The sequence below is a fragment of the Nansenia antarctica genome, assembly GCF_963989245.1.
Source record: "Nansenia antarctica genome assembly, chromosome: 7".
Taxonomy (NCBI): domain Eukaryota; kingdom Metazoa; phylum Chordata; class Actinopteri; order Argentiniformes; family Microstomatidae; genus Nansenia; species Nansenia antarctica.
The window spans coordinates 65,190,670-65,213,929 of record NC_137677.1 but is presented as its reverse complement, the minus strand read 5'-3'; the positions used below and the strand labels follow the sequence as shown (position 1 = coordinate 65,213,929).

At 48.2% G+C, this 23,260-nt stretch overlaps 1 protein-coding gene across 1 annotated transcript; it reads left to right on the top strand.

Annotated features, from left to right (window-relative positions):
* Positions 1-1,887: 1,887 nt before the first annotated feature.
* On the top strand, positions 1,888-22,269 carry hspbap1 (hspb associated protein 1; the record flags this gene model as incomplete). Its single annotated transcript, XM_080537051.1, has 8 exons — positions 1,888-2,083; positions 9,625-9,809; positions 12,098-12,234; positions 13,716-13,887; positions 18,917-19,000; positions 19,856-19,966; positions 21,235-21,794; positions 22,218-22,269. 8 exons carry the CDS (start codon positions 1,888-1,890, stop codon positions 22,267-22,269), a joined length of 1,497 nt encoding a protein of 498 aa, XP_080393177.1.
* Between the last annotated feature and the right edge of the window lie 991 nt (positions 22,270-23,260).

Below are 23,260 nucleotides of genomic sequence, written 5' to 3'. Positions count from 1 at the left end.
GATTGAAACCCGTTTGGCTTTTGTCCCGATCTTTAGATTACAGACACAATGGGGGTTAAGTCAGAGTTGAGTGACTGAGTCGATATCAGTTGTTGCCAAGCAGAGAAACAATAACAACCCGATGATAACGTTGCTTGCTTATTTTTGTAAACGTCACTACTGCGCATGTGCTGGACGGAAGTAAGGGAGTATCTATCTACACACATCTTGGGATTGGGAAACAGAAACCCTTTGTCGGCCATTTTGGGTCTATCCTAGGAGTGGGTTCCAATGGCGTTTCTCCTACCAGGAGAGAGCCGGAATGGCGGCAGTTTCCTTTGAAACAGTTCTCTGTCCTTGGGGGGAAAGCGGAAAGTCACGTGGGGTTTGTTTACTTCCTCTGAAACGTTCTGTTGTCACGTGCACGGGAAAGGTGAGCATGGCACCCTGGACTGAAAGTGGAACTGGCGTGCGAGCGTTTTCAAACACTTAACAACTCGTGAGTTTAGAATGATAAGGTTCTATCTCCGTTTAGAATGATAAGGTTCTATCTCCGTTTAGAATGATAAGGTTCTATCTCCGTTTAGAATGATAAGGTTCTATCTCCGTTTAGAATGATAAGGTTCTATCTCCGTTTAGAATGATAAGGTTCTATCTCCGTTTAGAATTATAAGGTTCTATCTCCGTTTAGGGCAGTTCAGAGATATTGAGCGTCAATGTTTTGTGAGATGGAACCTTTGTATTTTATTAATTACTAACTACAAAATGTCAACATTTAAAAAAAATAACACCACACAGGCATTAATAAACACCTAATGGATCAGATTATGTAAAAAACTAAATTTTGACAAAAATGGAGATAGAACCTTATAATTCTAACGTCACGAACTGTGCAGCTTATAGCAGTTATGTTCGGTCACTTTCCATACCTGTTGAGATTGGGCATGACAGATTGCAATGTGTCTGTGATGTTGTTGTTTATTTGAAATGAGTCAAGTGTAGAGTTGATAGATTAGTGTTTGTTCATGTGAAATTGAGCATCATCAATATCTTGATATAATCTGTATTATCTGGAAAGAAATAACCTATCTAACAGATAACACTGTGATGTTTGATGTGATGTACACGTGTGTGAACTGTAAACGTAGGCTATTTCCTTCAGATTCAAGGTCAGTGACCTTCCTAAAAGAAAAACTAGGACCTAGGAAGTTTCACATGCTTTGCTGCCTTTTCCTGTTGGAGATCAAATGTTATGCATAGAATGTTTACTTAGATAGAATGTTATGCATAGAATGTTTACTTAGATAGAATGTTATGCATAGAATGTTTACTAAGATAGAATGTTATTATGCATAGAATGTTTACTAGCTATGTTGCTTTTTCACAGTGTCATTATGAGAGTGCATTCATTGCCACAGCTCTGGGGCAACTAGTAGTTCCTAGCCAGTTAAGGGCAGTACAGAGCCTAGACTCTTTTAAGACAGGCCTAAAAAGGCCTTTGACTGCTGAACCTGTGTTCATTCTTGTGATTTATTTTGTTTGTTTTTTACTATGTTTTGAACTTATTGGGCCGGTTTCACAGACAAGGCTTAAGCCTAGTTCTGGACTAAATCACACTTTCAATGTAAAATCTCCATTGAAGATGCTTTTTAGTCCAGGATTAGGCTTAAGCCTTGTCTGTGAAACCGGCCCATTATGTTTTTAGGTTGTTTTGTTTTTAGGTTGTTTTTGTTTTAACTTGTGTTTTTACGATTGTTAGCACTCTGAGATTCTTTTTGAATTAGAAGTGCAATACAAATTAAATGCATTATTATTATTATTTATTAACTAGTAAACTGTCATTTCTGTATCTTTTTCAGAAGCATCCTCTCACTCACACCCTGCTGAACCTGTTAAAGGGTCAGTATCATGGCCAGTTTGGCCACCAAACCGTTCAGCCCCACGGAGGTAAAGAGGATGATGGGGTCCCTGCAGACGCCCGCGGTCTTCCTCAACATGACCTGTGATTGGCCAGCGCTCCGCTGGACTGTGGACCACCTGTCGTGTTGCTATGGCGAGAAGAAGACCCTCCGATTCAGACTGGGGAGAAAACAAGAGACCCATAGTAAGAGAGAGAATTAGCCAGTGGTGTAGTCTAGGTGATACGCAGAACTACGCCGTATACCCACTTAAACATGTGTGAGGATACGTAACAGCGTTTTGTGACAGAACTTTCACACTTTCATTCATAAAATTCACCCTGTCTGTGTTACGAAGCACTTGACTTTTGGACCATTGGGACTGACTATAGCGTCATATACCATCAGCATGGGGAGATGCGGCATGAAATATGTCAAAATGCAGCACTATCATGCGTAGATCAGCCTTATAACATGTAATGTTAGATATATATGTTCAGCTCTCCCTCTAGTTAGCTGAATGGTGAATTTTCTGCTTGCTCCGGCAGTACGGGTGAAATGATGAGATCTGACACAATTCGGTTTGATTTCCTTCTTCCTCTATTAAACAGATTGTAAAACTGAACACAACACATTGATATTAGTACATGTAAATAATTAACAGTGAACAAACTAACAGAAAAGATTTAACAAACTACACAATCATACAGAGCTCAACTTACCAACTCCCATCTCTCTATACAACTGATCTCTCGTTTCCCCTGTCTCTCAGAACACACTCATTAAGCCCGCCCCCATTTCTATCTAACCAATCACTCCACTCATGCATACTTTTAACCAATCACAATCAACAAATAAAAATAACCCCCAAATGAACCCTCCCATGGATTAGCCAAACACCTCCCACTTGGTCCATTGGTCCTTTATAACTAAATGGACCACAACTTTCCCTCTCTTCAATACAGTCATTTTTACTGCTCCTCCACGGGAAACAGCACGACCACCCGCCTGACGTCTCGGTCGAGCGTTGGGAAGAGATCGCGGCCTTCGCTCCTTCTTCGTCCTGAAGCCCCCACTCCTAGAGCAGGCTGGCTTAGGCAAGCCCTCACTCTTACGTCCTGAACCAACCCCTTTTCGTCTGGCCTCGCTTCCACCACCCGCCCCAGGCGGAATTGCCCCCTTAGGGCATTTTGGTCAGCCAACCAGACCACGTCTCCCACGGCCACATTTCGGGCTTCTCTGTGCCACTTGGTGCGGATGAGAAGTCCGGGCCCAGCTAGTTGACTCCACTGTCGCCAAAACCGTCCCACTTCTTCCTGGACGCCGAGGCTAACTCCGCTTCTTGTCTCCCTCAGGCGAGTAGCCTCCCACTTTGCGTCTTCTGGAGCCCTCCTGCAAAACAACCACTGCCTAACAGCTCGCCGGACCCATCCAACTACCCGAATGAGCCTGCCTATTTCACTGAAGCGTTCTGGCTCAATCAGGTCCATGAGAGCAGCGCCCCAAAGCCTCTCCCTCTCATGCTCGAGGTCCCTGGAACTCCCAACCGGTGTGGATGTCCCCTTTGCATTTGCTTCCTCCTCAATGGCGCATTTCGGGTCCAGCCCCTTCCTCGCCTGAGCGCGTGTTACAGTTGCAGTGAACGCTTTCCGTTGCAGCATGCTCACGCTGTCTCGAGCACTTACAGCCACTCCCCTGGATGTTTCCTCGCTCAGCTGATCAGCCAGCACCAACACCTCTGACTCTGGCTCCACATTGGCCCTCGTTTCTGCAGGCTGGCCCTCTTTGCTCCTCCCACTTTGACCCGACTGGATCCGTGGTTCCGGAGCGAAACCTCCAGCGTTGAGCGTCCTCTCGATTCCCTCCGTGACGCTCCTCAGCTCTCTCCTGTCGCCATGAGACGCTAGAATGTCGTCTACATAGGTGTCCTCCTCAAGCGCTCTCCGCTCTTCTTTTAGGTGGGCGACCTCTGGCAGCCTTGCCGTCTTCCTCATGGCCAGCTGGGCGATGCATCCGGCTGGCTTGTCCCCGATGTTGACGCGGGTAACTGCGTAGGTTTTGATCTTCTTTTCCTCTGCGAGAGTCATCTCTTTCCCGCCCGGCTGACAATTTCCGCAGCGACACCCTCCGCACTTTGGCTCGCACGCGGCGCTGATGCTATCCCAGCTCCACCACTCGAGGACCTCTTTGCTGCTTGCAGCTGTTCTCCCGGTCTTTTCATGACCTTGCGGCTTCTGGTCTCCATCCTCTTCTTTTGCGCTGGGCGTCTTGCAGGGGATCTCCTCAAATCTTACTGCCTCCGTTTTCAGAGAACGTGCAAAGTGCGTCTGGGAGTTGTGTGCGGATCTTTCCCAACTTTCAAACAGGTCTGGGTGCGTTCCTCCCACGGTCTTCCCCAGAGGCCCGTCCCACAGCACTAAGTCTCCCGTCCCTCTTCTCCACCGTGGAGCGAGTCGTCCCTCTCGGTGGCTGATCAAGAGCTCGATTTCCTTAGGTCGGACCAGCTCTTTCTTCTCGACCCCAGGGAAGAACTTACAGAGTCGCTCTGGACTGATGACCTTGTCTGCACGAGCGATTGTGTCGAGCCCGTAGCATACCATCTCGTGGGGACTCCTTCTGTTGTTGCTCCACGCCCTGACCTTTAGCAGGTATTTGTTAGTCTTGACCCTGACCTTCATTCCACCGACCCCCTGCACAGTCAGTGTTACTTGCCTCCGCTCCAGTTGGAGCCGATCGGCGGCCCGGTTGGTGATATAATTTGTGTCGGAGGCGAGGTCTATGAGGGTTCCCAGGGCATTTCCTGCTTCTGTTTTGACTATCAATGTCATCATTAGTACTGGATGTTCCTCTGGCCCATTCTCCGCGAAGAGACCCCCGCCTTCTGCGCCCGTGCTCAGCGTCATCGAAGCCTTACTGGTGAATGCGTTCACCCTCCTTTCCTGTTCAGGGTTGAGTCCCAAAGAGTCCAGGACTTCCCGTTGCTCATCAGAGAACCCTGGCCCTGTCTTCTTTCCCTCATTCCACTTGGGACACAGAAGGTAGTGATGACTCGCCCCTCCTTCATTCTGCTTGCACATTCTGCACAGGTACCGGTTACTACACTCCCCGTCGGCGCCGTGCATGCCCAAACATTTCTGACAGGCTTTGCTTTGCCTTGCTATGGCTCGTTTCTCTGCCAGACTGACACTCTTGAACTTTTGGCAGAAGAATATTTTGCCACCGTGCTGATCGCTTCCACAGATGTCACACTCTTCTCTTCTTTCCGAGTTCCTGCCCGTGACTCTGGTTTCACCTCGATGTTCCTCCTCTTCTTCATCTACCGGTGAGTCTCTCTCCGTGGCCCTCGTGAATGCCCTCTTCTCCCATCTGACTGGCCTCTCCGGTGTTCCCCCAGAGGTCGCCGTGGAGCCTCGGATTCGCGCTATCCCCTCGAGGATTACTTCCTGCCTTTTCAGAAACAGAAGAAGAGCATCGAACCGCTTGTCTGGGGTGACTTGGTTTTCGGGTTCGGTTACAAAGGTAATCCAGCCTTCCTGCACGCGATCTGGCAGTTTGCCCTCGATGGCCTTAAGTACAAGTGGGTTCTTCATAGCGCCCACTTCTCCTAAGTCTGTCAGGTCCATGAGGGCTCTTTCCACTGCCTGAATAAGGTCGATCGCTTTCCTCGGCTGGTCTCCTTTTACCGCTGGTATTCTTTCCAATTCCTCAATAATTTGCAGCGCGATGGTTGCCTTGTCTCCAAACCGATTCTCCAAGGCTTTGAATACGTCTTCCGCTGAGCGGTAGCTCGAGAGTTTGAGCTCCTCGAAAACCTTTCGGTCTATGCTCTCGAGGAGGTGGAGTTTCTTCACCTCTGGCGACCCCGATGGGTCTCCCTGCCGCTGCAGGCTTTCCCAATCTTTCCGCCAGCGATGAAAATCTCTCATACACCCGCTGAACACGGGCAGCCTTGTTGGAGGGAGTTTGATCTTGGAGATGGCTCCAGTGCGGTTGCCTCCATACGTGGCGCTCTCCAGCCCTGCCTCCCGGGCTTGTTCCCATGCTTCCCGCTGAGCCTCCAGTAGTTTGGCGCGCTCTTGAGCGGCTATTTCTGCTGCCTTCAACTCAATCACGGCCGCCTTCTGCCTTGCCTCAGCGATCTCTTCTTCGGCCCCCAATTTCACCTTCGCTGTCTCCTTCTCAAACTCGGCCACGCTATCAGCTGACTTCAGTCTTGCCTCAGCGGCTTTCCTTTCCAGCTTGGCAATGGCTTCTTTATTTTCTCTATTTGTCGCTCGATCTTTGGCCTCTTCTTCGGCGAGAACATCGGCCCTTTTCCTCTCATCTTCGGCGAGAGCGTCGGCCCTTTTCCTCTCATCTTCGGCGAGAGCGTCGGCCCTTTTCCTCTCATCTTCGGCGAGAGCGTCGGCCCTTTTCCTCATCTTCGGCGAGAGCGTCGGCCCTTTTCCTCTCATCTTCGGCGAGAGCGTCGGCCCTTTCTCTATTTGTCGCTCGATCTTTGGCCTCTTCTTCGGCGAGAACGTCGGCCCTTTTCCTCTCATCTTCGGCGAGAGCGTCGGTGGCCATTTGCTTTGCTGCGGCGGCCTTGTCGGCCATTTTGTCAGTATTCTCCTTCTCAACTCTTCCAAATTCAGTCACAAACGTTTCCCAAAGTTCATCCCTTTTGTCCTCCAGCTCCTCTAGTGACTTTCTCGTGTTGCACGCCTCAACTACAGGGATCCACTCCCCCCAGCTTGATAGCAGACTTCGCGCTTTGATGATGAGGTTATCTGTGAGTGTGCTTCGTTCTTTACAAACGTCGTGGGTTGCCTCCTCTAGACTGATCCTCTTCGCGCCTTCGTGACTCCTTTCTGCTCGTCTAATTGTGGATGAAAGTTCGACTCCCGCGAACCTTGTCCACATGTTGGCCTTTAAGACGTGACCGACCTGTTCAACCTTCTGAGCTCTCTCCTCAGCGGCATTGGTGATGTCTTGAAGAAGCTGACTGTTACCTGTCTCAGGTTCCTGACTTGCTTTGGCCTTCAAACCTTCCTCATAATTGTCGTCTGCAGAGTTTAGGTCTTTCGCATTTGACAGGAGCGCTATCCACTCGCGTTTCATGTCATCTTCGCCCATCAATGCCACTGACCTGATGATGTGGCGATATCCTCTCTCAAAAGTGACTGCCAACTTTTCCCTTTCGGTCTTTAGTGCCTCCATTCTGCCTGTGACTCAGAAATAACTTGTGTGTACCTGTTTCGTCTTTCTATCTTATATCTTCAGCCCTCTCTGACTCCCTGAGCTGATTTGCGCTGGTCCCTGCACTTCCTTAACTAGTCTTCGGCAGCGGAACCAGGTTCACCGTGGGGTCATCCCAGGGATACTGCTAAAAATAAAATAATAAAGTGGGAGAGGATTTTCCTCCCCCCGACGACTTAATACCCAGGTACACACAAACCTATTTTAATGCAAACAGTCAATAGAGTCACAGAGAAGAGTGCTGGGTGTGGGTAGCTCTCTGGGTAGCTGCTATTAGCTCGCAATTCCTTTCTTGGTGGGTCTTGTAGGTTAGCCTAGCTGGCTGTGGATTCTTGCAGTTGGGTTAACCAGTTGAAGCTAGCCGTGGATTGTTTCACTCCTTGCCTGCCTAGCTAGCTGTAGCTTTGAGTGCTATAAGCTCTACCGCGTGCCTGTGCGCTATTGCGACAACAGGGCTAACGCTAGCTTAGTTGGCTAATGCTCCGCTAGCTAGCAAGTGGCTAGCTAGCTACAGTTGCGGGCGCCACGGCTCCGTTGCCGGCCTAGTTAGCTGTAGCTTTGAGTGCTATAAGCTCTACCGCGTGCCTGCTGCGCTATTGCGACAACAAGCTAACGCTAGCTTAGTTTGCTAATGCTACGCTGGCTAGCAAGTGGCTAGTTAGCTACGGTCGCGGGCGCCACGGCTCCGTTGCCGGCCTAGTTAGCTGTAGCTTTGAGTGCTATAAGCTCTACCGCGTGCCTGCTGCGCTATTGCGACAACAGGGCTAACGCTAGCTTAGTTTGCTAATGCTACGCTGGCTAGCAAGTGGCTAGTTAGCTACAGTTGCGGGCGCCGCGGCTCCGTTGCCAGCTGGCGGCTGCGTCACTAACCTGACCAGGCTTTAGCTTGCTCTTATCTCCGGTGAATGGATCCTTGTCCTCCCGGAGCTTCTGTTGCGTCCAACCGGGCTTGTATTCCTTATCTAACTGACGGTCCGTCCTCCTGCGGTCGTCAGCGGGTGTTTTACAATTGTTCAGCTCTCCCTCTAGTTAGCTGAATGGTGAATTTTCTGCTTGCTCCGGCAGTACGGGTGAAATGATGAGATCTGACACAATTCGGTTTGATTTCCTTCTTCCTCTATTAAACAGATTGTAAAACTGAACACAACACATTGATATTAGTACATGTAAATAATTAACAGTGAACAAACTAACAGAAAAGATTTAACAAACTACACAATCATACAGAGCTCAACTTACCAACTCCCATCTCTCTATACAACTGATCTCTCGTTTCCCCTGTCTCTCAGAACACACTCATTAAGCCCGCCCCCATTTCTATCTAACCAATCACTCCACTCATGCATACTTTTAACCAATCACAATCAACAAATAAAAATAACCCCCAAATGAACCCTCCCATGGATTAGCCAAACAATATATAACGTTAGACAGGGAGCGCAGATGTATTTTTATGGCGTTCCGAAATGAACGATATGAGGCTGGGAGGGGAAAATCACAGTATACCCACTAGAAAACAACTAGACTACACCACTGCATCTAAGAAAGCAGCAGCTGCAGCAGTGTATTGTGGGTGTTGTCTAGTGGGTGTTGTCTAGTCCAACAGACCGTCACTTCACTAGGCATTGTCGAGATAGATAGTCGGCAAGATCTTCTACTCCACCGCAGTAATCTTTATTGAAGTGCAGTCATCCATTGTTTACCGTGCTACAGTATACATGTACTTATCTTGCCTTTGATACCATTCCTTATTCCGTTCACTGCATAACAATGAACCTGATTTATACCTCCACCGATTCACAGCCACCCCGGTTCACTGATCAAATACCTTTCTGGCTATTTGAAAAGATGGATCTTATATATACTGAAGATGTTCTTTGATTAAATATTTAACATAGCCGCCTAATGCTGTCAAGCCTTTAAATATTTAATATGATCCACTGCTATCAATTCTTTGTTAAATGGGCATATTAAATTAACTGCCTTTTGTATCTGGCTATATTATTCCCTTGGTCTGCTTTCATTGTCTAAAAGAGTTAATCTGTCTGTACTTTATACACCCAGAGAAGCTGTCGTTCGTTCTAATGCTGGTTAATTTCACTGCTTAATCAATTTTTACAGCTACACTTTCTGACAACAGCGGGCAGAAGGTGTAATTTAACACTTGATTATAAATGTCATCACTGGCCTTGTGGAATTGAAACATTTTCATCCAGGCAATGAGGAGATCAAACTAAATCACCGGAACAGAGAACCCAGAGATAATAAGTTGGCTAGTTAGGTGCCTACGTACATAAAAAAACCACATAATTGTGATGCCCTTTTCAACGACACACCCCGTTGCGTTGCGTTGCTCTGGTACGGTAATTGTTCTGTCTGATATATAATTTATTGATTTGGCACTACATCATTTTGTAAAAAAAAAATACTATGATGAAGCTTCTATCGACCCACCCCCTCTCCTTCTTTTCTCTCTGTCTCTTTCTCTCTGTCTCTTAATCTCTTGAAGCACCTCTCTTTGAGACCCAGTGCTCGTACGTGGAGGCCAACCTGAGGGAGTTTCTCTGCTGGAGCGACGACCAGACTGGTGTCAGCGTGGGGCCTTTCTCTGACTACCCCCACGCAGAGTACTGGGCCTACGCAGACTACAAGTACATCGCACTGCTGTTCCAAGACAAGCCGTCAATGTTTGAGGTAATCCACTCTCTCATACTCTCATACCCCCTCATACTCTCATATCCCCCATAGTTACTCTCATAACCCTGCCTCCCCATACTCTCATACACCCCCCCCCCCTCTGTCAGTCGTATCGTAGTCATATATGCTCTGCAATGCACATCTAATCAACTCAACTCCATATAAACATCGAGGATTATAGCCATTCAGAGAGTACTCTGTCAGACACCTACCGTACTGTGATTCTGCAGGCACTCATAATGTCAAGATGGATGGTGTGTCACCCTGCAATTAGAGCTCTGCATGTCTACTTTTAATTGTGAGGCTTTTTCTTTTGGTTTGTTTGTTTCTAATTACCTATTTTTGTTTTTGTCAAATTGTCAGATATGATGACAGATTGCTGTGGACTGACTCCCACAAAGTGTTCATCAGACAGATTGAGGCTATGGTGGCTGCTATCTTCCCTCTTTCCCTCCCTCTCTCTCTCTCTCTCCCCCTCTCTCACTCTCTCTCTCTCCCCCTCTCTCTCTCTCTCCCTCTCTCTCTCTCTCTCTCTCTCTCTCTCACTCTCTCTCTCTCTCTCCCCCTCTCTCTCTCTCTCAGCTCAACAGTTCTGTGAGGTGTTTAATTGATTCTGTCAGAATCCCTCGCCTTCCTCTCTAGAAAACTCTGAATTAGGAGCGTTGTTGATGATGCAGTGGCTGCTCTGACTGGGATCTGGACGCACACAAAGGGGCTCGTGGTGATGTTCGAGGGGAGATACACGCTCAGTGGAAGTAGAAAATCAAACGACGGGCCGTCGTAACGCACGGAGCGGAATGAGGAAGCAGGCATGTTTGATAACATTCCTCATTCCGTTCCCTGCATACCAATGAGCCGCTCTTTTGATTGCGAGCTCCTTCAGCTTCTCCTGCCTGTCTGGCTTATCCAAACATACGGCAGTCTGTCTGTTTAACTTGAATTCATCCGCTAGATTTGTTTAGGAAGAATTTAAGTGAACCCAAACCCACACACACACACAAGTCATCGTTAAAACAGGTGCGCAAATTAATTGATGTCACTCTTATTAGTAGCTAGAAAAACACCGAACGACACCGTTATTGATATAGAAAAAGTACAAATCGAAAAAAACAGTTTTTTTCAGCCATCAGCAGAATAGTAAAAATTCAGTTATCAGCAGACACTCTCTCTCTCACCTTAAACGGTTTCACAGAAGGTCACTCGGGACCCCCCCTCCGGTCGAATCTTTCAATGGCTGGCTTCAGAAGATGTTTTTGGCTGTCGGTTGAAAGCCCCGCTCTTGTTCAGACCTCCCCGTGATTCTTTCACTCTCCCTGACTGATATTGAATGCCTATAAGTGGCCTGCCTGCATTTCTTTTTTTTTGACAGGTCCCTCGAAAATTCATGCCTTTGAAGCAGGCTGACAGAGGCCTTTTTTTAAATGATGAATAGCCGCCATTTAAAAGTCGCTGAAAGCCCAAGATTGCGCAGTCTGTCATTTACAGTCAACTTGAATATGGTAATGGTTTCATTGTACTGGATTCCGGGCAGAATCCTTCTAAGTGTTCCGTCTCAGCAGCATTCTGACAGGACATGATTGACAGCCCAAATTGTTTGACAAAGAGCCAAGAGGCAACAAACATTGTGGCCGCTCTCCTGTTGCCCTGGCGACCAAACCACCATCACACTCTCTTGACGAGTTACTGATGAAAGGTGGACGCAGACTCATTTTAGTCCACTTCACACTTTTAAAGGAGTTTATTGTCACTCTACCTGTGATTCTATTGCTAAATGGTAAATGGACTGACTTATATAGTAGCGCCTTTATCCAAAGCGCTTTACAACGGCCTCTCATTCACCCATTCACACACACACACATTCGCAAACCAATGGCGGCCAAGCTACCATGCAAGGCGCCGGCCGGCCCGCTCACTGGGATCAATTTCGGGTTCAGTGTCTTGCCCAAGGACACCTCGACATGTGGCCAGCCGGGGCTCGAACCGCCGATCTGGCAATCTTGCGATCATTAGACGGCGGGGTGGGGGAAGGGAGGGGAGGGAGGGGTTACATCACCCTCTGTAGAACATCCATCTAATCGGGTGGGGGGGGGGGGGTGCATGTCCATGTATGTATGAGTCATTGAAAGGAGGAAGTGTGTGTCTGTGTGTGTGTGTGTGTGTCTGTGTGTGTGTGTGTGTCTGTGTCTGTGTCTGTGTCTGTGTCTGTGTCTGTGTCTGTGTCTGCGTCTGCGTCTGCGTCTGTGTGTGTGTGTGTGTTGAGTAACTGAAGCTGTTGTGTCTTACAGGAGGTGGTGTGGTCTGAGTTTGGGTTCCCCGGCCGTAACGGGCGTGACAGCACGCTGTGGGTCGGCACCGAGGGCGCCAACACCGCCTGCCACCAGGACTCCTACGGGTGTAACCTGGTAATGCAAGTCCAGGGAAGGTAAATATACTGTACAACCCAACATTTACCTCACCACCATACCCCACACACACACTGAAACACGCTTCAAAATATTAAACATTTTTAAGTGTCCTTCCTTGTTTTTAAGACTCAAGATCGACGAACGGAAATGTTCTTGATAGCTGCAGTTGTCAAGTAATCCTCAAATGCATTGCTAACACCTGTCTTATATGTGTATTTGAATGAATGAATGAATGAATGAATGAATGAATGAATGAATGAATGGTCTTTATTGTCATTTATACAGTACAGGTACCATACAACGAAATTTAGGAGTCGGGGCTCCCCTGGTGCTAGGAAAAAAATACTAAAAACAAGAAGGGAAAAGAGCTGGTTTACATAAATAAAGGCTATATACACTATCCACTATACTATACTATACAAATAAAACACTGTGCTGTACTCTATGCTATGCTATAAATATCCTAACTTTTCCTATCTCTGAACCTTATGTACACGAGGGTTGTCATATTGCACATAGTATTATTCACATAGTATTAGGCACAACAGCGGCTCTTCTTCCTGAGAGTCCTCAGGAAGGACCACAACAAGCAGGAGATACTGGTGGCCTTCTACCGCTGCGCAGTGGAGAGCTGAACTCCGTCTGTCATTCTATTCCATGCCTCATCTTTCTGAAGTTGAATATCAATAGAGCAGTGGTGGACTCAGGCTGTTTGAAGGGCAGGGGGGGCAAAAAGAAGAAAAGGGCACCTACTGCACAACATGGGACCCCATCAGTGCACATGGTCAAGTTTAGACCATTGGAAGGGCAGCCAATAGGGCACATCCTCTAATTTTGCCACTCAAAAGGGCACTTTAGTGCGACGTTTTTCAACTGTGGGGGCACATGGTCAAGTTTAGACCATTGGAGGGGCACCAGTAGGGCACGTCCTCTCATTTTTGCCACTCAAAAGGGCACTTAAGAGAGACGTTTTTCAACCGTGGGGGCACCAGGTGCGGTCGCCCCCCCTGCCCCCCCCCTGAGTCCGCCAGTGGTCATTTCTATTCACGCCTATCTTTCTGAAATGTAATATCAATAGAGGATAGTTAGCTTAGTTAGCTTCCTCAACGACACAGTCTTCGGCCGTTGTGGCTATTTTGGCCGCACCTACCCTCTGGAACTCCCTCCCCATAGTGATCCGCAACGCCCCCACCCTGGACTCCTTCAAATCAGCCCTCAAAACTCATCTGTTCTCCAAGGCCTTTGTCCCCTAGTCACTGTTTCAGTTTTGCTTTGTTTGTTTTCTGTTTTGTCTGTCCGATCATTCCCTTGTAAAGCGTCCTTGGGCTTTTTGAAAGGCGCTATATAAATTAAAGTTATTATTATTATTATTATTATTATTTTGTGACTAGCGGCTTTTCAAAACGGACATCGTTCGGTGAGCGAACTACAAACGAACGGATGTGTACAGGGGTGTCGTATCGTATGAACCCACCAAGGTCACCACTCTGCCCAGCAGGAAGCGCTGGCACCTGTTCCCCCCCGAGGACAGCGCCTGTCTCTACCCGACCAGGATTCCCTACGAGGAGTCCAGCGTGTTCAGCCTGGTGGACGTCCTCCAGCCGGACCTGACGACCTTCCCTGCCTTCAGACGGGCCAGGCCCCACGTGGTCACCCTGGAGCCTGGACAGGTACACCTACACACACCTACACACACCTACACACACCTACACACACCTACACACACCCTGGAGCCTGGACAGGTACACACAAACACACCTACACACACCCTGGAGCCTGGACAGGTACACCTACGCCTACACACACCCTGGAGCCTGGACAGGTACGCCTCCACACACACCTACACACACCCTGGGGCCTGGACAGGTACGCCTCCACCTACACCTACACACACCCTGGAGCCTGGACAGGTACGCCTACACACACCCTGGAGCCTGGACAGGTACACCTACACACACCTACACACACCCTGGAGCCTGGACAGGTACACCTACACACACCTACACACAACCTGGAGCCTGGACAGGTACGCCTACACACACCTACACACACCCTGGAGCCTGGACAGGTACGCCTACACACACCTACACACACCCTGGAGCCTGGACAGGTACACCTACACACACCCTGGAGCCTGGACAGTTACACCTACAAGTTTCTTTCTCTTCTCAGCAATCCTCTTTCGATTATCCTTCCTTCTGTCTTCCCTCTCCTGTCTTCTCTCTTTCCTCTTCTTCTCCGACTCAATCAATGGCCCAATCGTTTCCTCTCTCTCTCTTTCTCTCTCTCTCTCTCTCTAAATAACCCACGGTTAATAATAAACCACATGCAGACGAAAAAGTACACCATAGCTTCAAGTTCCTCCATGTTGCTGTGTTGTTGTGTCTATGTTGTGTCTGTGTCGTGGCTGTGTTGTGTCTCGTGAATGTATACGTCACCGCCATGGCGTGCTCTTATGACGCGTAACTCCTCCTACTGTCTCCTACTCCTCCTACTCGCTCCGGGTCTGTTGTGTGTAATGGAGAAGCGTACCCTACCCGTATCGAGGCAAACTTTTCATATGCGTGCCGTACCGGGCTGGTCAATGGAAAAGCGCCACTACACACACCCTGGTCTGGCTGGGCTACATACTGTATAGAGCTTACAGTACATACAGTACAGTAGGGTATACAGTATACAGTAGAAGTTGAGACACCACATCGAAAACTCCGATCTCAGACTTTTTCAAAAAAGGGAATCTCTTCTTTAGGTTTAGCTCAGGACAGCGATGTACATTTCCCTATGACTTTTTAAAGTAGCGTTTTCCTCATCTCAACCCTCATGTTTTAGTATTCAAGCCTGGTGACGGGGTAGCTCGCGCACCAATTAAGATCTCGTCTTCTCAATAATGTATCATACGGCCCAGGGAAACAGTGCAGGAGAATGAATGTACATTATGAATGAGATGGAAAGGTACTGGTATGCCTGCCGAAAAAAGAAGCTGATATTCTATTTCGGTGGTGTGATAACCCCCCCAAGACAGACCTCTGGTCAGCGGAGCATCAGCCAAGGCCAAGTGGATCAATGGTCAGATCAGCCTCACTCGACCCCCCGTGCTCCCATACAGAATGAGACTCTGGCAGAGTTAGCTTAGCATAAACTGCTGTGCTCCCATACAGAATGAGACTCTGGCTGAGTTAGCTTAGCATAAACTGCAGTCCTCACTACCGCAGAAGCACAGTTTGAGAGGTGAAGTCTGTGGTGATCTCAAATCTCTCTCTCAATCTTTGATACGATATCGAAATACTGCACGACGAGTCAGTTACATTTATTTGTATTCATTATGACGTCATGAGCTTAGAATGATACGGTTCTATCTCCGTTTAGGGCAGTTCAGAGATATTGAGCGTCAAAGTTTTTACATTCCGTTATGTTTTGTGAGATGGAACCTTTGTATTTTATTAATTACTAACCAAAAACAAATCTACATTTTAAAAATAACACCACACAGGCATTAATAAACACCTAATGGATCAGATTATGTAAAAAAACTAAATTTCGACCAAAATGGAGATAGAACCTTATAATTCTAACGTCATTATGTATCTTCTCCTGGAGACAAGCTGTGAGGCTCTCTGAGGGGTCTCTCTGTCCGTGTTTGGATGCAGGCTATGACCAGTCGTAAGAGGGGGGCCGGTGTTTACATTTTACATGTTTGGCATTTAGCAGAAGCCTTATTCCAAAGCGACTTACAATCAATACATTTGAATACTAAGCAAGTGAATCATCAATCCACCAGTCGTAGCAGGAAGAGTAATCCAGCTCAGGCCCGGGGCCGTTGATAGAAGGAAAAACCTTCTTCTATCACCTTCTTCTTAAACCTAGGTTGTTGTTTTTTTATATTTAGACACTGGAGAAACAGAGAAGTTTTTAGGGGACACAGTAGAGGGGAAAAGCGGGTGTCTCAGGAGACGCAGTGCTGGGGGGCAGTAGATGTCTCAGGAGGAGCAGTTAAGGTGTGCTGTCCTGCTACTCTCCTAGTAGCCTTGTTTAGATTCCTGCAGCGTGGTCCTCGTCCCACACGCTCGCCTACCTCAAGTCAAGACAGTGGCAAAGTAATTAGCGTCCATCCCACTTTACTATCTGGGAGCGCTAACACTCCTGCAGCATACCAACGACTCACCTCAGGACGCTAGCACGGGCAGCGGACAGGCTCCCTGTGGTTGGCTAGTTTATGGGGGGGTTGTAGTAATACATTTTATTTATGGGCGCCTTTCAAGGCTCTCAAGGACACCTTACAAGACAGTTTAAACCCACATATCAAAACATTAAAATCAACAAAGCAAAATGAGATAATAAAAAAAAAGCGTAATCTGATATATAACAACAAACAAAATACAGGAGATCAAACCAAGTAAGCCGTTGTGAAAAGGTGTGTTTATAAGACTGGATTTGAAAGTGGTGAGAGTGTCAATATTGCGTATGTTGGGTGGCAGAGAGTTCCAGAATGTTAGGTGGCAGAGAGTTCCAGAGTGTTAGGTGGCAGAGAGTTCCAGAGTCTTAGGAGACAGAGGGCCCTATTATGCACTTCTTAACTTGCCGTCTTAAGTCTTAATTAAGACGCACCGCCAGGTTAAGACCTACCGCCACCCTTATTATGCGCTTCATACGCGCTACTGCTATTATGCAGGTGTCGCTAGGCGCCCACACATAAGACGTAAGACTCCCGTGCATATATTACTCATTGTGGGAGTGTTCATATGTTAATGAAGTGCGCTAGGCGCCCCTGCTATTATGCGATCTGACTTGTCCTTCTGTAAACCGTGCTCCATGGTACCAAACCAAATTCCTAACATGTTTACATGTCATGGCAATAAAAGTCTTCTGATCTGACTTTGCGCCTAGCGCTAAGAAGTGGTTTGAAAAGTTCTTAGGCGCTAGACCTCATGCACGTTTTGAAACACGAGCGGAGGCGCGCTCGTGTTTCAAAACGTGCATGAAGTCTAGCGCCTATGAACTGCATAATAGCATAGCGCTTATGACTTAACGCAGCCGGTTCTTAAAGGGAATGGCACCTGGCACGCTGATTGGGTTGATTGAGAAGACGCCCAAAACACACCCATGACTCATTTCTGGGCTTAGCGCCGGGTCTTAGGCGCCCACTACCGCACGCATAATAGCAAAGTGGCCTTGACCACGCCTCCACGTCTTAAGTTTAGATCTACCGCCTCGTCTTATTGCTTAAGACTTATGAAGTGCATAATAGGGCCCAGAGAGTTCCAGAGTGTTAGGTGGCAGAGAGTTCCAGAATGTTAGGTGGCAGAGAGTTCCAGAGTGTTAGGTGGCAGAGAGTTCCAGAATGTTAGGCGGCAGAGAGTTCCAGAGGCGGGGAGCAGAACGGCTGAAGGCTCGAGGCTCTATTACACTTGGAGCTTATAGATCCTTTGCCAGGGGAAGACGGTGGAGGTAGAAATCGGAGGGACGGGCTCATTGCGATGCACGGAATGGAATGTTGGAATGGAACGTGTTGATGCCATCGCTGATTCCATTCCATGCATCACAATGAGCCTGATCTCTTGACATTCTACCTCCAGAAACTGTAAAATCCATCACTTTACTACTTTATCAATGATGGGTGACTTTTTTAGTTACTTACATTACTTATTATTATTATTGTGTTTTTTTGGTATCTGAATACTGGAATGTCAACATTGAGGCCTGAGAATGTTCCTCTTGCCTACTTGTACAGTAAGATGTCATCAAAAGCGATTCTGATTCTGATCTCTCTCTCTCTCCATCAGCCTCTAATGTTCTTGTCCTACCCCAGGGTCTTCTGTTGTACAAAGCTGTGAATGTTGAAAAATACTTTGTATGTACTACTGATCAACTGTAACTGGTTCACACACACACACACACCTCTTTTACTGTTGTGTTCAGTTCAGCCTGGGTTCTTATCAGTTTATTGGCATTGGGAATCAAGACTAGTCACAAAGACACTTAGCAATATTTCACCTGTCAGCGGAGATGAGATACTGCCCGCGGAACACCGTGATTGATAGGCCCGTCCCGGCGAATCAGAGAAAGCATGCAGCATTCTTCTCTTCCTGTCAAAGCCAGGAGGCTGAATGAATTAGGACTCTATTGGAAGCAGGGAGGGGGGAGGGGGAAGGGGGGGGGGGGGGGGAGGGGGAGGGGGATCGATAGGGCCTGCCGGGTTTAATAAAGACTAGAGGCACATTATGAATCGGTCGGTGTGCACCACCAAAAGAGCCTTAGGTGAACGTGCTGCAGGCTGCAGGCACCGCGGCTGGGAAAAGGTCAAACACTGCCATCTGGTGGTGAGTCCTCGCTAGTGCGTGCGTTGACATTCTGGATTCAAATTGCCCAGAAAAAATTGCCTGAACTTGGACAGACGCCTGCAGACTTACAATGGCTTCTCCTGAACGTTCCATTTCCCCACCTTTCACCACACGTGTATGAACCCTTTCATTAACTCTTTGACGCCTAACCCCTTTGCCTCTCACCTCCCTCTCTCCTCCCTCCCTCCCTCCCTCCCTCTCTCCACCCTCCCTCCCTCCCTCCCTCCCTCTCTCCACCCTCCCTCCCTCCCTCCCTCTCTCCACCCTCCCTCCTCCCTCTCTCCTCCCTCCCTCCTCCCTCCCTCCCTCCCTCCCTCCCTCCCTCCCTCCCTCCCTCCCTCCTCCCTCTCTCCTCTCCTAGGTGCTGTTCGTGCCCAGGCACTGGTGGCACTACGTGGAGTCGCTCGACCCCGTCACGGTCAGCGTCAATACCTGGATTGAGCTGGTAAGCACCCCCCCCCGCACACACACACACCACCGACCGCCACCCCCCCCCTCCCCCATCTTGTATTATTAAGTATGATTCTGGGAATATAAAGTGACTTTTGAGAAGGAGACATTTCCAGCTCCTCAATGTGATTCCGTGTTTCCCTGCTACTCAGTGATTGATTGGTCGAGAGAGGCGAAGCTTCTTCGCAGATAGCCGCTAGAGCTCTGAGTAATGAACGGCCCCCCGAGGAAAGATACCCGCTTGTCAGGGTGATTTGTGGGCAGGCTAGGCAGCGGGGGGGGGGGGGGGGGTCGTGTGCGCGGGGGGATACCACCTGATGAATGTGTATTCGGGGTAGTGCCATCCGTCCCCCCCTTTCCGACGCCAGCCACCTCGATAACCGCCTCGGCGACGGAGGTCACAGATGCAATCAATTCCCCCCCCCCCCCCCCCCCCCTGCTTCTCCCTCCGACGTCTTTATCGCTGGTTTTTGTTTTTGTTGTTTTTTTCGCTAAGAACGTTTTTTGGACTTCCAAACTCACTAGAAGACGTGTACCTATTTGGATTCATGATAGCAGGACATCTGCTATTTGACATGGTATGCTTATTTAGTGTAAGCTTGATGTAGTGTAAGCAAAGTAGATGTTATTATTAGTGTTATTGACATGGCATGCTTGTTTAGTGTAAGCAAGGATGTAACCCCTCCCTTCCCCCACCCCTCCCCTACTGTTGTCTCGTGTGTGTGTGTGTGTGTGTGTCCCCATCTCCCCCTCTTTTTGTAATCATTGTTTTCTATTGTAAAGTGCTTTGAGTTGCGTTCATGTACGAGAGGCGCTATATAAATAAAGTTTCACTTCACTTCACTTCCAGGAAACGGACATGGAGGTGAGAGTGGGAGAAGCCGTCACCAAGGCGGTCGTCTGCGCTCTGAAGACCACGCCCAGCCGAGACAACCACGACGACTGGCTCAACCCCACTGAGGTACGTAACCGTAGTAACCGTAGCGGAGGCGGTTCGGAATCACACGCTCGCCATGGGGTAGGGGGCGGCTGTGGCGCAGGAGGTAGAGTCGCCGTCTAATGATCGCAAGGATGGCAGATCGGCGAGTCGAGCCCCGGCTGGCCACATGTCGAAGTGTCCTTGGGCAAGACACTGAACCCCAAATTGCTCCCAGTGAGCGGGGCCGGCCGGCGCCTTGCATGGTAGCTTGCCGCCATTGGTGTGTGAATGTGTGTGTGAATGGGTGAATGAGAGGCCGTTGTAAAGCGCTTTGGATAAAGGCATAGCTATATAAGTCAGTCCATTTACCGTAGCGTAGGTGGTTCGGAATCACACGCTCGCCATGAGGTAGGACCTGCCTGAAACGTGTAAATCACCCTCTTGATCTTCAGGATTTCCTCTTGGGTCTAAAGGTAGGTCGCTCGGGTCTTCCGTGCGGGAGACCTGAGGTTGACCCCTGTCTGCCGCATACATAGCCTCCTCTCCTCTCCTCTCTCTGTCTGAAGGCTGTCTGGCACCCTCAGCAGCTCTGCAGCTCCCTGATCCGTCTAGCTGGCAGACGGCACCGCTGACCAGCCGCAGGGTCGTTTGCAGTGCAGTCACAATTTGCGGCTCCTCTTACAGAAGCCTCAGATCAGAGTGAGGAATCTCTGGCGGGTTGGGCTGGGGGCCAAGGGAAGACAAAAGCCTCAGGAATTCAGAATGGAACATCCGAGGAAGGGAGGGACGGAGGGAGGATGGGGGAGGGGGGAGGTAGAGAGAGAGAGAGCGGGAGAAAGAAAAAGGCTATAGCCTAAACACTGCCCTTCTATAGTTATACACCGCCAGTCAGTGTTTAGAGTAGCGACCTGAGATCAACATGTCGGGTAAAGAGAACAGAGTTATTCTAGAGAGAGCAGACTGCTGTTCGACTGTCTGCATGTGAGAGCCCAGTCATGTGACAGCCTTATGAAGGCACTGACCAATCGTGAGCTTAGAATGATAAAAGGTTCTATCTCCGTTTAGGGCAGTTCAGAGATATTGAGCGTCAAAGTTTTTACATTCCATTATGTTTTGTGAGATGAATTTTATTTTATGAATTACTAACTCAAAAATGTCAACATTTTAAAAAATAACACCACACAGGCATTAATAAACACCTAATGGATCAGATTATGTAAAAAAAAAAAATACTCATTTTTGACAAAAATGGAGATCCTAGAAGAACCTTTCTAACGTCACGTAATCCCGGGTTTCCTGTGTGGTTGCAGGAAGGGGCGGAGTCGCATGACGACAACCTGATGTACCTCAGCCAGGCTGTCCAGGCCTGCCAGACACATCCTCGCTGGGACCAGCAGACACTACGCTCGGCTAACACCCGACCTGGGAAGAGGGACTCCAGAGGCCAAGCCAAGCAGGGCTGCACCTCCACAGAGCCCTCCTCCTCCTCCTCCTCCTCCTCGAATGTTCCCTACGGACCTCACCTCATTCCTGTTCTCTGTGAAAAGAAGAAGAACAACAACAACAACAACAACAAGCCAACGATGGAGCAGAGCTCCAAAGACTCTGACGTTAGCCCAAACGGGGCACAGAACAGCGGCCCCACGCCTGATGTTAGTGGACCCCGACACGGAGGTGGTGGACGTAGCCCCGGTTTAGCCTCTGACAGGGGGGCGGAGCCCGGGGACGACACCCTGGATGAGGACGAGGATGACACACAGGAGGGCTCAGGACACACCCCCCCCATCACCACCAACGACCTATTGGAGTGTCTGGTGCACCCTGACGTCATCGCCCTGGTTACCCAACTTCTGATGGAGAGACGGAGAGAGCGAGCGAGAGAGAGAGAGAGAGAGACAGAGAGAGAGAGGACAACACCATAGCACACCGTAACACTCGGCTCGTCTGAAAGCCTTGAATAAAGTTCTTTGTGTTAAACCGAGGGAAAGGAAGGAAAGGAGGCCATCCGTTTTAGTGTTGCTCTATATTGAGTTGATCTGGTCTGTGTGAAAGCCCCCCCGTGGGACTTCTGTGTAGAACATTTGACAGAGTGTCTTATTCACCCCGAATACAGGAGTCTCGGCAGTGTTCAGCGTGATTTAGAGATGTAGAGATCGCTGTAGGCCCGTTCCGACCAGGGGAATCCTTCACGGCTGGCAGTAATTCCTTGGTGTCGGGGAAGAAAGGAGAGGAGAGAGGGCTGAACACATCTTTTCCCCTTTTTTCACTCCATCAAGCGTTGTGTTATATTTAGCTCTGTTTCCCACGAGGTGAAACTCAAGAACCTTCTCAACGTGGCAATTTAACAGTCTATATCAGGCAATCTAACAGTCTATATCAGTATCTAACAGTCTATATCAGTAGCTCCCAACATCTCTTACCATGTTTTCTTTTCCTCTACTTGTTTTTTTTACAAAGACATTACGTGAGCTTAGATTGATAAGGTTCTATCTCCGTTTAGATTGATAAGGTTCTATCTCCGTTTCGAATTATAAGGTTCTATCTCCGTTTAGATTGATAAGGTTCTATCTCCGTTTAGAATGATAAGGTTCTATCTCCGTTTAGGGGAGTTCAGAGATATTGAGCGTCAACGTTTTTGGGATGGTGATTAATGAACCCTGTCGAAGGAGCGATGGATGACATTTTGTTCCAGTTAGTTGAAGTGTTGTTATTTGTCTCTGTTTGTAGTCTGTAAGGCATGGATCTGTCATAAGGGAAGGCTACAGTTGATGAAGCCCTGAACCAGGAGAATAAACACACACACTCACACACCAACAGTACGTCAGCCCTGCATACATGTAGAGACACGTTCATCTTTTATTTCCAGAATAAAACAAAATTCTCAAAAATGTGATTTCCATGAAGGTCTATTATTCACATAACGGTATATGACTTTACAGTATCACACACGCATATTATATGAGAGCATACTGTAGAAGCACGTCTCATAGATCTTTCCCTGACATAGTTTGTGGCTTTGAGGAGAGGCTGGGTCCAGTCAAATGTTTATAGACTCGGCTCAGCTAGCTAGTTTAAAAGTGGGATCCTTCCCATAATGCCTCTGTCCTATTATTGCATCTGAAGAGGGTCCCTGCAGAAAGCTTAGTTTACTATTAACTACAAGAGGCTGTGTTTCTACTTTAAGCTCCCTATAAACCATAGGAAATGTTTAACAAACATTTTACAACAGTATTGAATTCAGGACGAGCACATTTTCATTATGTACAGTACTGTGATGTGTGTGCCCTTGAGATATGTTGATATGTTGAAATTGGATCACAACATCAAACATTCTGT